The 13534-nt window shown below is 48.0% G+C and overlaps 1 protein-coding gene across 1 annotated transcript in view; it reads left to right on the plus strand.

Annotated features, from left to right (window-relative positions):
• The window catches only part of RAB44 (RAB44, member RAS oncogene family), a 69309-nt gene that overhangs the window by 39371 nt on the left and 16404 nt on the right, over positions 1-13534 (plus strand). The window contains exon 9 of the mRNA XM_044003397.1: positions 3940-12785. Coding sequence (XP_043859332.1) covers positions 3940-12785 — 8846 coding nt within the window. The remainder of the gene's footprint in view (positions 1-3939; positions 12786-13534) is intronic.

Here is a 13534-nt window from a genome sequence, read left to right on the forward strand (position 1 = left end):
ACATAGAAGTAAAAAATGGGAAAGTCATCTTGGGTTGCAGAGTATCTAGAAAAAAGGGGATGTGATACTCTATAATGTCCTCTATAATGGTCAGAGCACATTTCTGGAGAATTTTGTTAATTTCTAAGGACAAAATTTTAGGAAAAAAAAGAAGGAAGGCAACTAGGATGTTGAAGGGACAGAAGACTATGATAAACATAAGTCAGTCAGAGGGACAGGGGATGTTTAACTCAAAAAAGGGAAGAGGGGAGCAGGAAAGGGGTCTTCAAGAATTTGAAGAGTTGGGGGCAGCTAAGTGGCACAGTGGATAAAGCACTGACCCTGGATTCAGAAGGACCTGAGTTCAAATCCAGACTCAGACACTTGACACTTACTAGCTGTGTGACCCTGGGCAAGTCACTTAACCCTCATTGCCCACACCCCCACCCCCCAAAAAAAATAATTTGAAGAGTTGTTTCTTGAGAATAGGGTTTAAAATTATACTTGAATTAGTTACAGGGAGAGAGATTTCAGCTTCACATTAGGAAAAGCTTCCTAATAATTAGAGCTGTCTCGTAAGAGAATGGGCTGCCTCAGGAGGTAGTAAATTTCCCATCACTCAAGATCTAGCAGAAGGTGAATAGTCACTTATTGGGAATTACTAACGGGGGTAGCTGGGTGGTGCAGTGGATAGAGCGCCAGGCCTAGAGTCAGGAAGACTGATCTTTCCGAGTTTATATCTGGCCTCAGACACTTACTACCTGTATGACCCAGGGCAATTCACTTGACCCTGTTTGCTTCAGTTTCCTCATCTTTAAAATGAGCTAGAGAAGGAAAAGGAAAACCACTCCAGTATCTTTGCCAAGAAAACCCCAAATGGAATCACCAAGAGTCAGAAACAACTGAATAATAAATAACATGTTAAGAGTAGCTGGCATTGACACACCGATGGAAGGTTTCCAGAATGCTTTATATCCATTGTTATCTCATTTGAGTCCCCTACAGTCCCACAAGTGGAGTACAATAAGTCTGTTCTCTGTCCTTTTTTTTTGGTGACGCAATTGGGCTTAAGTGACTTGCCCAGGGTCACACAGCTAGTGAGTGTCAAGTGTCTAAGGGAGGATTTGAACTCAGGTCCTCTGGACTCCAGGGCCGATGCTTTATCTACTGTGCCACCTAGCTGCTCCTTGTTCTCTGTCTTTCATGGCTGATCCTCCTCTTGCCCTCAACTTAAAAAACAAACAAGCCCAATCCACCCCTGGTGGTTGTTCTTTAGCCTTAGTGGACAGCCTCAGATCCTTCTGGATTTTAGTTTTCTGAACACAATTCTTTTGGGTCTTTTGTATTCAACCTCAGTGACTCACTTTTGCTCCCATCTTCTATACACATCTACAAGAAATCTGAATTGGTTGGGTTTCCTATGCATTCACATTCTCTTTAGACAGCTTTCTTTTTTCCTCCTCACTGGGATGCTTTCTGTTTGTGTCTTCAGGATTTCATTCTTGAAAGGTTCCTTTCCCTCTTTGGTTGTTCGGGATTTTTTTTCATCAAAAAATCCTGCTGGGGACAACAGGCTTTACAGTGTTCAGCAAAAAAAGGTAGCATCCAATGGTTTAAGATTTTTCCATCAAAATGTTGGATGCTACCTATGTGTTTTTTTCCGAACACTCTGAAGTCTGTTGTCCCCAGCAGGCTTCCCCTGTTGTCCCCAAATATATTTTTTTCTTGGGGCAATGAGGGTTAAGTGACTTGCCCAGGGTCACACAGCTTAGTAAGTGTCAAGTGTCTGAGGCTGGATTTGAACTCAGGTTCTTTTGAATCCAGGGCTGATGCTTTATCCACTGTGCCAACTAGCTACCCCCTTTACCCCAAATCTAGGGAGCATGTCAAACTATGTCTGACTTTCCCTTCTGTCTCTATCATGAACTCCGTGATGGAGTAATCTCTCACCACCATGATTCTCATCCTCCTGGGTAGTGAGAGACAAGCCTAGAAGAAAGGTTCCTTGTCACATCTAGCTTTAGAAAGATGCAATTATCATCAAAGCAAGTCACAAATTTATTAGTTCTGCTTTTAGCAGAGTGCCAACAGATGACTGGATAGTTGAAGTCATCCTTGTGTTCACTTTGTTTTCCAAACTCTTCATCTAATCCCTCCTTCTGTCCCAGTGGTCTGTAGTATATACCTTATAACAATATTGTTTCTGTTTCTACTTTCACTGACCTTCACCCAAATGTTCCATGATACGAGGCTCCTAGATTTCCTCACCCGAATATATAGGAACAGAAAATGTTACCCAATACCACCCCACCTTCATCCAACTTTCTGTCTAGATTGCTCTTTTTTTTGGTTTTAAATTTTTAATGATATAATTTGTTTTTAGTTCACCTTTATTTCCCAATATATCCTTTCTACTTCCGCAGTAACAATAATTGTTTGTTGTTCAGTCATTTCAGTCATGTCTGACTCTTTGTGACCCTACTTGGGGAGTAGATACTGGAGTGGTTTGCCATTTCCTTCTCCATCTCATAGATGAGAAAACTAAGGCAGACAGGGTGAAGTGACTTGCCCATGGTCACAAAGCTAGTAAATGTCTGAGGCCAGATTTGAATTCAGGAGCCTTCCTGACTCCAAGCCTGGCACTATCCACTGTGCCACCCAGCTGCTCCTAGCTTTATGACCCTGGGCAAATCACTTCATTTCTTTCTCAGTTTCTTCAACTGTAAAATGAGAATGATAATAGTGCTTACCACCCAGTATTGTTGTGAGGATTCAATGTAAGGTGCTCAGCACAGTGCCTGGCTAGCGTAGATGCTTAATAAATGCTTCTTCCCTTCTCATTTCCTGCTCTTTTTCATTTAGTCCAACCCCTGATAAATGGTGTGACAATTGAGGACCATGTATCCCATATCTATGCCTAGCACACAGACCAGGCTCAGAATGGGGCCCAGCCACACTTAACTGACTTATTACAGGCAGTAAGAGTTCTCACAATCTCAGAAGTCAAAGGGGGCCTTAGTGGCAGGGCTGTGAGCTGGAACTAGATCTAACAAACTGGCTAAAGCCCATTGTTTAATTTTCAATGTGAGCATTTACACCACAGAAACTGGCAAACGTTACAAATTTGGGTTTGATTGATTGTCTGGGCTTAAGAATGTGGAGAAAATGTTAATAATGCAATGGTACTTTTTTTTCCCTCCTGAAAGCTGGTTGTTAAACATTTACTAGCACATCCCTGCTTAGAGGCCAACCCATCTCAGATCAAGAATCCTTGCTACAATGGTCCCAACAAATGGTTGACCAGTTTCTATGCCCAACCTTCCAGGGATCAGGATCCTACTATGATCCAAAGCAATCTATTCCACTTTCAGACAGCCCTAATAGTTAGGATCCAGAATCAGACTTTCTGCAACTTCTCTCTGGATTCCTAGTTTTGCCTCCTGGACAAATTTGAGCCCTCTTCTCAAACATGTCCTTCAAATACTTGGAGACAGGGGCAGCTAGGTGGTGCAGTGGATAGAGCACCGGCCCTGGATTCAGGAGGACCTGAGTTCAAATCCAGCCTCAGATGCTTGACACTTACTAGCTGTGTGACCTCGGGCAAGTTACTTAGCCTTCATTGCCCTTCAAAAAAAAAAGTACTTAGCACAGTGCCTGGTATATAGTAGGTATTATATAGATGCTTATTCCCTTTCTCCCCTCCCCATAGGCTGGTCTGGCTAGCAAAGTCTTCAGAGAGGACCCAAAACTTGAGCTGGGACTTGAAGGACAGATAGGTCTGTGATCCATTGAAAGAAAGAGGACGTTTCCTGAAGGGGGAACTATGAGTAAAGATACTGAGGCTGGAAGGGATGCAGCATATGGGAAATGCAATGTGGAAGCCCAGCTGAATGCCACACAGAGTTAGTGCCATTTTTCTCCTGTTCTTTCTGATTTTTTTTTGTTATTGTTGTTCTGCAGCCTCCCTAGTGATCCTCTGGTTGGCCCAAAGAATACCTCAGACTCCCAACACCTTACCTTATTTCCTGAGGAAGATCCACTGCCATCACTGTTTGAGGAAGGTGATTGGAGTCAGCTCCTGAGTAATTTCACCAGCCCCCTGACAGGAAACATCACCCAGGTCTCCTGGAGCCCGCCCCCTACCCCAACTTCCCTGCAGGGACACCATAGGCCCCGAGTGGTCAGGCAGATCTCCATCACTAAACCAAAGTCCTGGCAGCTCAATCAGGAGTCTCCTTCAGACTCAGAAGTGCCTCCAAGGAGCCCCCTTGGGCCATCGGCAGCCCCTGATGTTGGGCCAGAGCTCAGCACTGCTACTGAGCCAAGGCCCGAAGAGACTTTCCAGTGGGACTTTCAAAGAGTAGCTTCTGGGGAGCCAGCAATAAGTACCAGGGCACAGGCAGTTCCTGTGTTAGGAGATTCCCTGCCTAGTCAGGGCCTGGCTGGGTCTGGTAAGGGGATTGGGGATACAGATGGAGATGAGGTGGGGCAGGGAGATGGGCCCATTTCAGATCTGCTCTCTAAGGGCTCTGGCTCAGAGGAGTCCCTGCAGACATTGGGGCCCTCTGCATATGTGCAGGCCAAAGCCTGGGAAGTGGGTCCAAAGGAGACACCTCATCTAGGTCTGCATCTAGCTGTCTTGGAGCAAGAAGTGGGGTCCTGGGGAAAGGAAGTATTCACACCTGGACCAGATGTGTCTGTTGAGACTCCTGAGCTAGTGCTGATGCAAGAAAGCATTCCCATGAGGGAGCCAGAACAAGAGAAAATGAACACAGATGGGTGGGAGATTGGGGTCAGTCAACAGAATGATATTTCTGGGCAGGAAACTGGGCTCAGAGACTCACCTGGGCTAGATGTGGGGGAGGTTCCTGGTGAGGAAGCCAGGAATGCAGAATCACCTGAGCCAGATGTGGATGAGGTTCCTGGTGAGGAAGCCAGGAGCCCAGAATCACCTGGGCCAGATGTGGGGGAAGTTCCTGGTGAGGAGGCCAGGAACCCAGAATCACCTGGGCCAGATGTGGGGGAGGTTCCTGGTGAGGAGGCCAGGAACCCAGAATCACCTGGGCCAGATGTGGGGGAGGCTCTTGGTGAGGAGGCCAGGAACCCAGAATCACCTGGGCCAGATGTGGATGAGGTTCCTGGTGAGGAAGCCAGGAACCCAGAATCACCTGAGCCAGATGTGGGGGAGGCTCCTGGTGAGGAAGCCAGGAGTCCAGAATCACCTGGGCCAAATGTGGGGGAGGTTCCTGGTGAGGAAGCCAGGAGCCCAGAATCACCTGAGCCAGATGTGGATGAGGTTCCTGGTGAGGAAGCCAGCAAACCAGAATCACCTGAGCCAGATGTGGGGGAGGCTCTTGGTGAGGAAGCCAGGAACCCAGAATCACCCGGGCCAGATGTGGATGAGGTTCCTGGTGAGGAAGCCAGGAACCCAGAATCACCTGAGCCAGATGTGGGGGAGGCTCTTGGTGAGGAAGCCAGGAGCGCAGAATCACCTGAGCCAGATGTGGGTGAAGTTCCGGGGGAGGAATCCAGACTCACAAAGTCACCTAGGCCAGATGTGGAAAATGCTCCCAGTCAGGAAGCTGAACTTACAGAGTCACCTGGACCAGATATAGGTAATCCCCATGCACAGGAAACCAGTCATACAGAATCACCCAGACCAGATGTAGATGGTGTTCTGAGTCAGGGAGATCAGATCTTAAAATCACTTGACTTAGATGTGGGAAAAGCTCCTGGCCAGGAGTCCCAGCTCATGGATTTAGGCAGAGTCATGCAGCGCCCTGGGACAGACATGGGAAATGATTCTGAAAAGCAAACTGAGCTCATGTCTCCTAGAGCAGATGCAGATGATTCCTCTGGTCAGGAAGTTGGGGTCCTGGGGGTAGCCAAGTTGGATTTGGGAAATGCTCCTTGTGAGGAAGTCAGGCCCCTAGAATCACCCGAGCTAGAGAGAAATAATCACTCAGGCCAAGAAATTGGGCTCCTCCAGTCACCTGGTCCAGATATGGATGTTTATCCTAGCTATGGAGCAAGGCTCTTAGGGTCATACCAGCCAGGTGTAGGTGATGCTGCAGAGTTACACAGGCTGACTGTGAGAAATGTACCTGATCAGGAAGCTAGATTCATGACACCATTTGAGACGGATGCTCCTAGCCAGGAAGCTGGACTCACAGGGTCACCTGGGCCAGAGGGGGATGATTTTCCTGGCCAGGAAACCAGGTTTATGGAGTCATGGGAGACAGACATCAGAGACACTTCTGGGCAGAAGGCTCAGGTTTTTCACTCACCTGGCCTAGATGTGGGAGAGACTCTTAGACAGAAAAATAGACTCATGAGCTCACCTGGGCCAGATCTGGCAGATGCTACTAGTCAGGAAGCCTGGACAGATGTAGGTGATACTGCTGTTCAGGAAGCTAGAGTCACAGAGTTGTGTAAGGGTGATGTGGGAAATGCTTCTGATCAGGGATCTGGGCTCATAGAGTCACCTGAGCTACATGTAGAAGATAGTCCTGCTCAGGAAAATGGGTTTATTGAATCAGGTGAAACAGTGATGGAAGATCCTTCTGGTCAGGAAGCTGAGATTCTGTATTTACCTGGCTTAGATTTGGGTGATGTTTCTGGCCAGGAAGACAGGTCAGATATGAGTGATGTAACCATTCAGGAAGCTGGACTCATGAATTCACCAGTGATAGATCTAGCAAATTCTCCTGGTCAGGAAGACAAATTCATGGAGTTACCTGAGACAGATGTGGGTCTGACTGCTATTCAAGAATCTGAACTCATAGATATAGAATCTGGGCAGGATGTGGGGGACACTCTTGGCCAGGAAACCAGGCCCTCTGAGTCACTCAGACCTGATGTAGGTGGTATCTCTCTGTATTCACCTGGCCTAGATGTAGGGGATGCTCTTAGTCAGGAAGCTAGGCTCATTGAGCCACCCAGAATGGATGTAGATGATTTTACTGTTCAGGCACCTGGGGTCACACCCTTGTCTGAGGTTGATGTGGGAAATGCTTCTGATCAAGAGACTAGGTTTACAAGATCACCTAGGATGGATGTGCCTAGTGGGGAAACTGGGCTAATAGAGTCACCTGAGCCAGAGATGGGAAATGCTAGTGGTCAGGAAGCTAGGTTTATGGAATTGTGTGAAACAGATGTGGGGGATGCTGAGATTCCTGAAATTGTGTATTCACCAGTCCCAGATATGATTAATTCTACTGATAAGGAAGCTGAGCTCAAGGAGTTACCAGTGCTAGATCTGGGAGAGACAACTGGCCAGGAAGTCAGGTCCATGGAGTCACCTGAGGCAGGTGTGGATGATGGGTCTATTCAGGTAACTGAGCAGACAGGGTCACCTGGGACAGATGTGAAGGATGCTCCTGGTCAGGAAGTTGAGTTTAGAGAATCTTATGAGACAGAAATGAGAGAGGCATTGCATGAAGAAGTTGAGTTTGTCCCAGATGGGGGTGATGCAGTTACTGGTCAGGGAATTCTGCTTCCAGAGACATATGATCCAGATGTGGATGATGCTTCTAGTCCTGCTCAGGAGGCTGGACTTATAGGATCATATGGACCAGAAATGGGTGATGTGCCTGGTTGGGAAGCTGAGATCATTCACTCTCCTGACCCAGATAGGTGTGATGCTTTTGGTCAGGAAGCTGAGTTTGGGGAATTGTGTGAGACAGATGTGAGAGATGCTGAAATTGCTGAGATTGCATATTCACCAGTCCCAGATATGAGCGATGCTGCTGGTCAGGAAGCTGGGCTCCAGGAGTTGTCAGTGCTGGATCTGGGAGAGGCTCCTGGTCAGGAAGGCAGGTTCATGGAGTCACCTGAGGCAGGTGTGGATGATGGGTCTATTCAGGTAACTGACCAGACAGTGTCACCTGGGACAGATGTGAAGGATGCTCCTGGTCAGGAAGTTGAGTTTAGAGAATCTTATGAGTCAGATATGAGAGAGGCATTGAGTGAAGAAGTTGAGTTTGTCCCAGATGGGGATGATGCAGTTACTGGTCAGGGAATTCTGATGATAGAGACACAAGAGCCAGATGTGAGTGATGTTTCTAGTCCTGCTCAGGTGGCTGGACTTATAGAATCATATGGACCAGAAATGGGTTCTAGCCAGGAAGCTGTCCCAGACAGGTGTGATGCTTTTGGTCAGGAAGCTGAGTTTATAGAATTATGTGAGACAGATGTGGGAGATGCTGAAATTGCTGATATGGTGTATTCACCAGTCCCCGATATGAGCGATGCTGCTGGTCAGGAAGCTGGGCTCCAGGAGTTGTCAGTGCTGGATCTGGAAGGGGCTCCTGGTCAGGAAGGCAGGTTCAGGGAGTCACCTGAGGCAGGTGTGGATGATGGGTCTATTCAGGTAATTGAGCAGACAGGGTCACCCGGGCCAGATGTGAAGGATACTCTTGGTCAGGAAGATGGGTTTAGAGAATCTTATGAGGCAGATATGAGAGATCCATTGGACAAGGAGGTTGAGTTTCTGCACTCAGTTGGCCCAGATGGGGGTGATGCTTCTAGTGCTGGTCAGATAGTTGAACGCATAGAATCATATGGACCAGCAATGAGTGATACTCTTAGTCAGGAAACTGAGATCATGCACTCACCTGTCCCAGACAGGTGTGATGCTTTTGGTCAGGAAGCTGAGTTTATAGAATTGTGTGAGACAGATGTGGGAGATGCTGAAATTGCTGATATTATGTATTCACCAGCCCCAGATATGAGCGATGCTGCTGGTCAGGAAGCTGGGCTCCAGGAGTCATCAGTGCTGGATCTGGAAGGAGCTCCTGGTCAGGAAGGCAGGTCCATGGAGTCACCTGAGGCAGGTGTGGATGATGGGTCTAATCATCAAGTTGGGCAGACAAAATCATTTGGGTCAGATGTGAAAGATGTTCCTGGTCAGGAAGTTGAGTTTAGAGAATCTTTTGAGACAGATATGAGAGAGGAATTGGGTGAAGTTGAGTTTGTCCCAGATAGGGGTGATGCAGTTACTGGTCAGGGAATTCTGATGCCAGAGACACAAGCACCAGATGTGGGTGATGCTTCTAGTCCTGCTCAGATAACTGGATATATAGAATCATATGGACCAGAAATGGGTGTTATGCCTAGTCAGGAAGCTGAGACCATGCACTCACCTGGCCCAGATAGGTGTGATGCTATTCAGGAATCTAAGTTTATGGAATTGTGTGAGACAGATGTGGGAGATGCTGAGATTCCTGAGATTGTGTATTCACTAGTCCTAGATATGAGTGATTCTACTGATAAGGAATCTGGGGATGTGGAGTTATATATGAGTGAGAACCCTATCCAGGAAGCCAGAGTCTTGGAGTCACTTGAAACAGATGTGGGTGATGGTCCTGGTCAAGAAGTCATGACTAGTGAGTCATATGAGGCAGATGTGGGAAATGCTTCTATTCAGGATTCTGAAATTTTTCACTCACCTGGGCCAGGTGTGAGTGATTCTGCTGGCCTGGAAGCTGAGAGCATGCATTCACCTGGCCCATTTGTGGGAGATTCTCCTGGCCAGGAAGCTGGGGTCTCAGAATTTCACAGGCCAGATGTGGGAAATGCTTTTGACCAGGAATCCAGATTCATGCCATCATCTGAAACAGATGCTAGTGATGCTGCTGGTCAGGAAGCTGGGCTCCAAGAGTCATCAGTGGTAGATCTGGGAGAGGCTCCTGGTCAGGAAGGCAGGTTCGTGGAGTCACCTGAGGCAGGTGTGGATGATGAGTCTAATCATCAGGTTGGGCAGACCGGATCAGTTGGGCCAGATGTGAGGGATGCTCTTGGGAAAGAAGGTGGGTTTAGGGAGTCTTGGGAGATAGATGAGGAAGATACTTTTCGGCTGATGGAGGCACCAGTGCCAGGTCTGGGAGAGACTACTGGCCAGGAAGGCAGGTCCATGGAGTCACCTGAGGCAGGTGTAGATAATGGGTCTAGTCAAGTAACTGAGCACACAGGGTCACCTGGGCCAGATGTGAAGGATACTCTTGGTCAGGAAGCTGGGTTTAGGGAATCTTATGAGACAGATATGAGAGAGGCATTGAGTGAAGAAGTTGAGTTTGACCCAGATGGGGGTGATGCAGTTACTGGTCAAGGAATTCTGATTCCAGAGACATATGATCCAGATGTGGATGATGCTTCTAGTCCTGCTCAGGAGGCTGGACTTATAGGATCATATGGACCAGAAATGGGTGATGTGCCTGGTTGGAAAGCTGAGATCATGCACTCACTTGGCCCAGATAGGTGTGATGCTTTTGGTCAGGAAGCTAAATTTGAAGAATTGTGTGAGACAGAAGAGGAAGATGCTGAAATTGCTGATATGGTGTATTCACCAGTCCCAGATATGAGCGATGCTGCTGGTCAGGAAGCTGGGCTCAAGGAGTCATCAGTGCTGGATCTGGAAGGAGCTCCTGGTCAAGAAGACAGGTCCATGGAGTCACCTGAGGCAGGTGTGGATGATGGGTCTAATCATCAAGTTGGGCAGACAAAATCATTCGGGTCAGATGTGAAAGATGCTCCTGGTCAGGAAGTTGAATTTAGAGAATCTTTTGAGACAGATATGAGAGAGGAATTGGGTGAAGAAGTTGAGTTTGTTCCAGATAGGGGTGATACAGTTACTGGTCAGGGAATTCTGATGCCAGAGACACAAGCACCAGATGTGGGTGATGCTTCTAGTCCTGCTCAGATAACTGGATGTATAGAATCATATGAACCAGAAATAGGTGATATGCCTACTCAGGAAGCTGAGAGCATGCATTCTCCTGGCCCATTTGTGGGAGATTCTTCTGGTCAGGAAGCTGGGGTCTCAGAATTGCATAGGTCAGATGTGGGAAATGCTTTTGACCAGGAATCCAGATTCATGCCATCATCTGAGACAGATGCAAGTGATGCTGCTGGTCAAGAAGCTGGGTTTAGAGTATCTTGTGAGATAGATATGAGAGATGCATTGGGTGAAGAAGTTGAGTTTGTACCAGATGGGGGTGATGCAGTTACTGGTCAAGGAATTCTGATTCCGGAGACACACGAGCCAGATGTAAGTGATGCTTCTAGTCCTGCTCAGGTGGCTGGACTTATAGAATCATATGGACCAGAAATGGGTGATGTGCCTGGTTGGGAAGCTGAGATCATTCACTCTTCTGACCCAGATAGGTGTGATGCTTTTGGTCAGGAAGCTGAGTTTGGGGAATTGTGTGAGACAGATGTGGGAGATGCTGAAATTGCTGAGATTGCATATTCACCAGTCCCAGATATGAGCGATGCTGCTGGTCAGGAAGCTGGGCTCCAGGAGTTGTCAGTGCTGGATCTGGAAGGGGCTCCTGGTCAGGAAGGCAGGTTCATGGAGTCACCTGAGGCAGGTGTGGATGATGAGTCTAATCATCAGGTTGGGCAGACCGGATCAGTTGGGCCAGATGTGAGGGATGCTCTTGGGAAAGAAGGTGGGTTTAGGGAGTCTTGGGAGATAGATGAGGAAGATACTTTTCGGCTGATGGAGGCACCAGTGCCAGGTCTGGGAGAGACTACTGGCCAGGAAGGCAGGTCCATGGAGTCACCTGAGGCAGGTGTAGATAATGGGTCTAGTCAAGTAACTGAGCACACAGGGTCACCTGGGCCAGATGTGAAGGATACTCTTGGTCAGGAAGCTGGGTTTAGGGAATCTTATGAGACAGATATGAGAGAGGCATTGAGTGAAGAAGTTGAGTTTGACCCAAATGGGGATGATGCAGTTACTGGTCAGGGAATTCTGATGCTAGAGAAACAAGAGCCAGATGTGAGTGATGTTTCTAGTCCTGCTCAGGTGGCTGGACTTATAGACTCATATGGACCAGAAATGGGTTCTAGCCAGGAAGCTGTCCCAGACAGGTGTGATGCTTTTGGTCAGGAAGCTGAGTTTATAGAATTATGTGAGACAGATGTGGGAGATGCTGAAATTGCTGATATGGTGTATTCACCAGTCCCCGATATGAGCGATGCTGCTGGTCAGGAAGCTGGGTTCCAGGAGTCGTCAGTGCTGGATCTGGAAGGGGCTCCTGGTCAGGAAGGCAGGTTCAAGGAGTCACCTGAGACTGGTGTGGATGACTGGTCTTGCCAACAGGCTGGGCAGACAGGGTCACCTGGGCCAGATGTGAGGGATGTTCCTGGTCAGGAAGCTGAGATTTTGTACTCCCCCAGCCCAGGTATGGGTGATGATCCTCATCAGGGAACTGACAGGCTCATGGACTCCTCTAGGCCAGTAGTGAATATTCTTTCTGATGAGGAAGTCCAACTCCCAGAATCACCTTGGCCAAGTGTAGGGGATGTTCCTGAGGAAAAACCTGGCGATGTAGAGTCCCCCAGGCCAGATGTACTGCCTGTCGTTCCAGAATGTGGAGGACTCCAGGACCAGAACCCAGAAGTTGTGTGGAGAGCCGAGGATAGGGGACCCCAGAGGCAAGCCCAGCAAGGGCCCTTGCTCCTCAGTGATCCTTCTGGGAACACACTTGGCCCTCGGGATTCAGGACAGGCTCTTTCCATCCCAGTGGAGGGGGAAGGAGTACAGTCCAGAGCCAGAGCCCCAGGAGGACAAATGATACCCCCTTCCTCTGAGTCAAGGGAAGAAAAGGGGTCAGGAGTTGCTAAGGAACCCAGACCTCCAATCAAAGCCAGGGCAGCTGGAGCCAGCCCAGGAAGAGAAACTCCTGACCCTGATTACCTCTTCCACGTTCTTTTCCTGGGAGATTCCAACGTGGGCAAAACATCATTTCTGCACTTGTTACATCATGATTCCTTTGCCTCCGGCCTGACAGCAACTGTAGGTAAGATTCCTAGCTCTGGGGGTCAAGGGTGGGGTGGGGGGAAGGATAGATGTTCAGATTCAGAGAACCTCCTACCTTGCAAGGGGAAGCCAAAGGTAGGCCTGCCCTTTAAGCAGAAGTGAAATAGATGTTCACTATAAGATTTGGGGACAGCTGGGTGGTGCAGTGGATAGAGTACTGGGCCAGGCATCAGGAAAACCTGAGTTCAAATCCAGCCTCAGACACTTACCAGCTGTACGACCCTGAGCAAGTCACTTAACTTTGTTTGCCTCAGTTTCCTCATCTGTAAAATGAGCTGAAGAAGGAAACGGCAAACTATTCCAGTATCTCTGCGGAGAAAACTCCACATGGGGTCATAAATCATCTGAAATGCCTAAACAACAACAAGATAGGATTTGAGGGACAATGGCAATTTCTCCCCTAGTTAGGAATTTGTCGTGTCAGGCAGGAGACCTCTGAGACTAGATTGTGTGACTTTGATGTGAGTCACTTAATTTTTTCTTTTTGCTTCAGTTTTCTCATTTTTTTTTAGGGCAATGAGGGTTAAGTGACTTGCCCAGGGTCACACAGCTAGTAAATGTCAATTGTCTGAGGTGGGATTTGAACTCAGGTCTTCCTGAATCCAGGGCTAGTGCTTTATCCACTGTGCCACTAGCTGCCCCAGTTTTCTCATTTCTGAAATGGGGATAACGATACTTGCACTACCTACCTTCTTCAAGGGCTCTTGGGAAGAAAGTGCTTTGTAACCC

This window comes from Dromiciops gliroides, chromosome 4 (genome assembly GCF_019393635.1).
Source record: "Dromiciops gliroides isolate mDroGli1 chromosome 4, mDroGli1.pri, whole genome shotgun sequence".
Taxonomy (NCBI): Eukaryota; Metazoa; Chordata; class Mammalia; order Microbiotheria; family Microbiotheriidae; genus Dromiciops; species Dromiciops gliroides.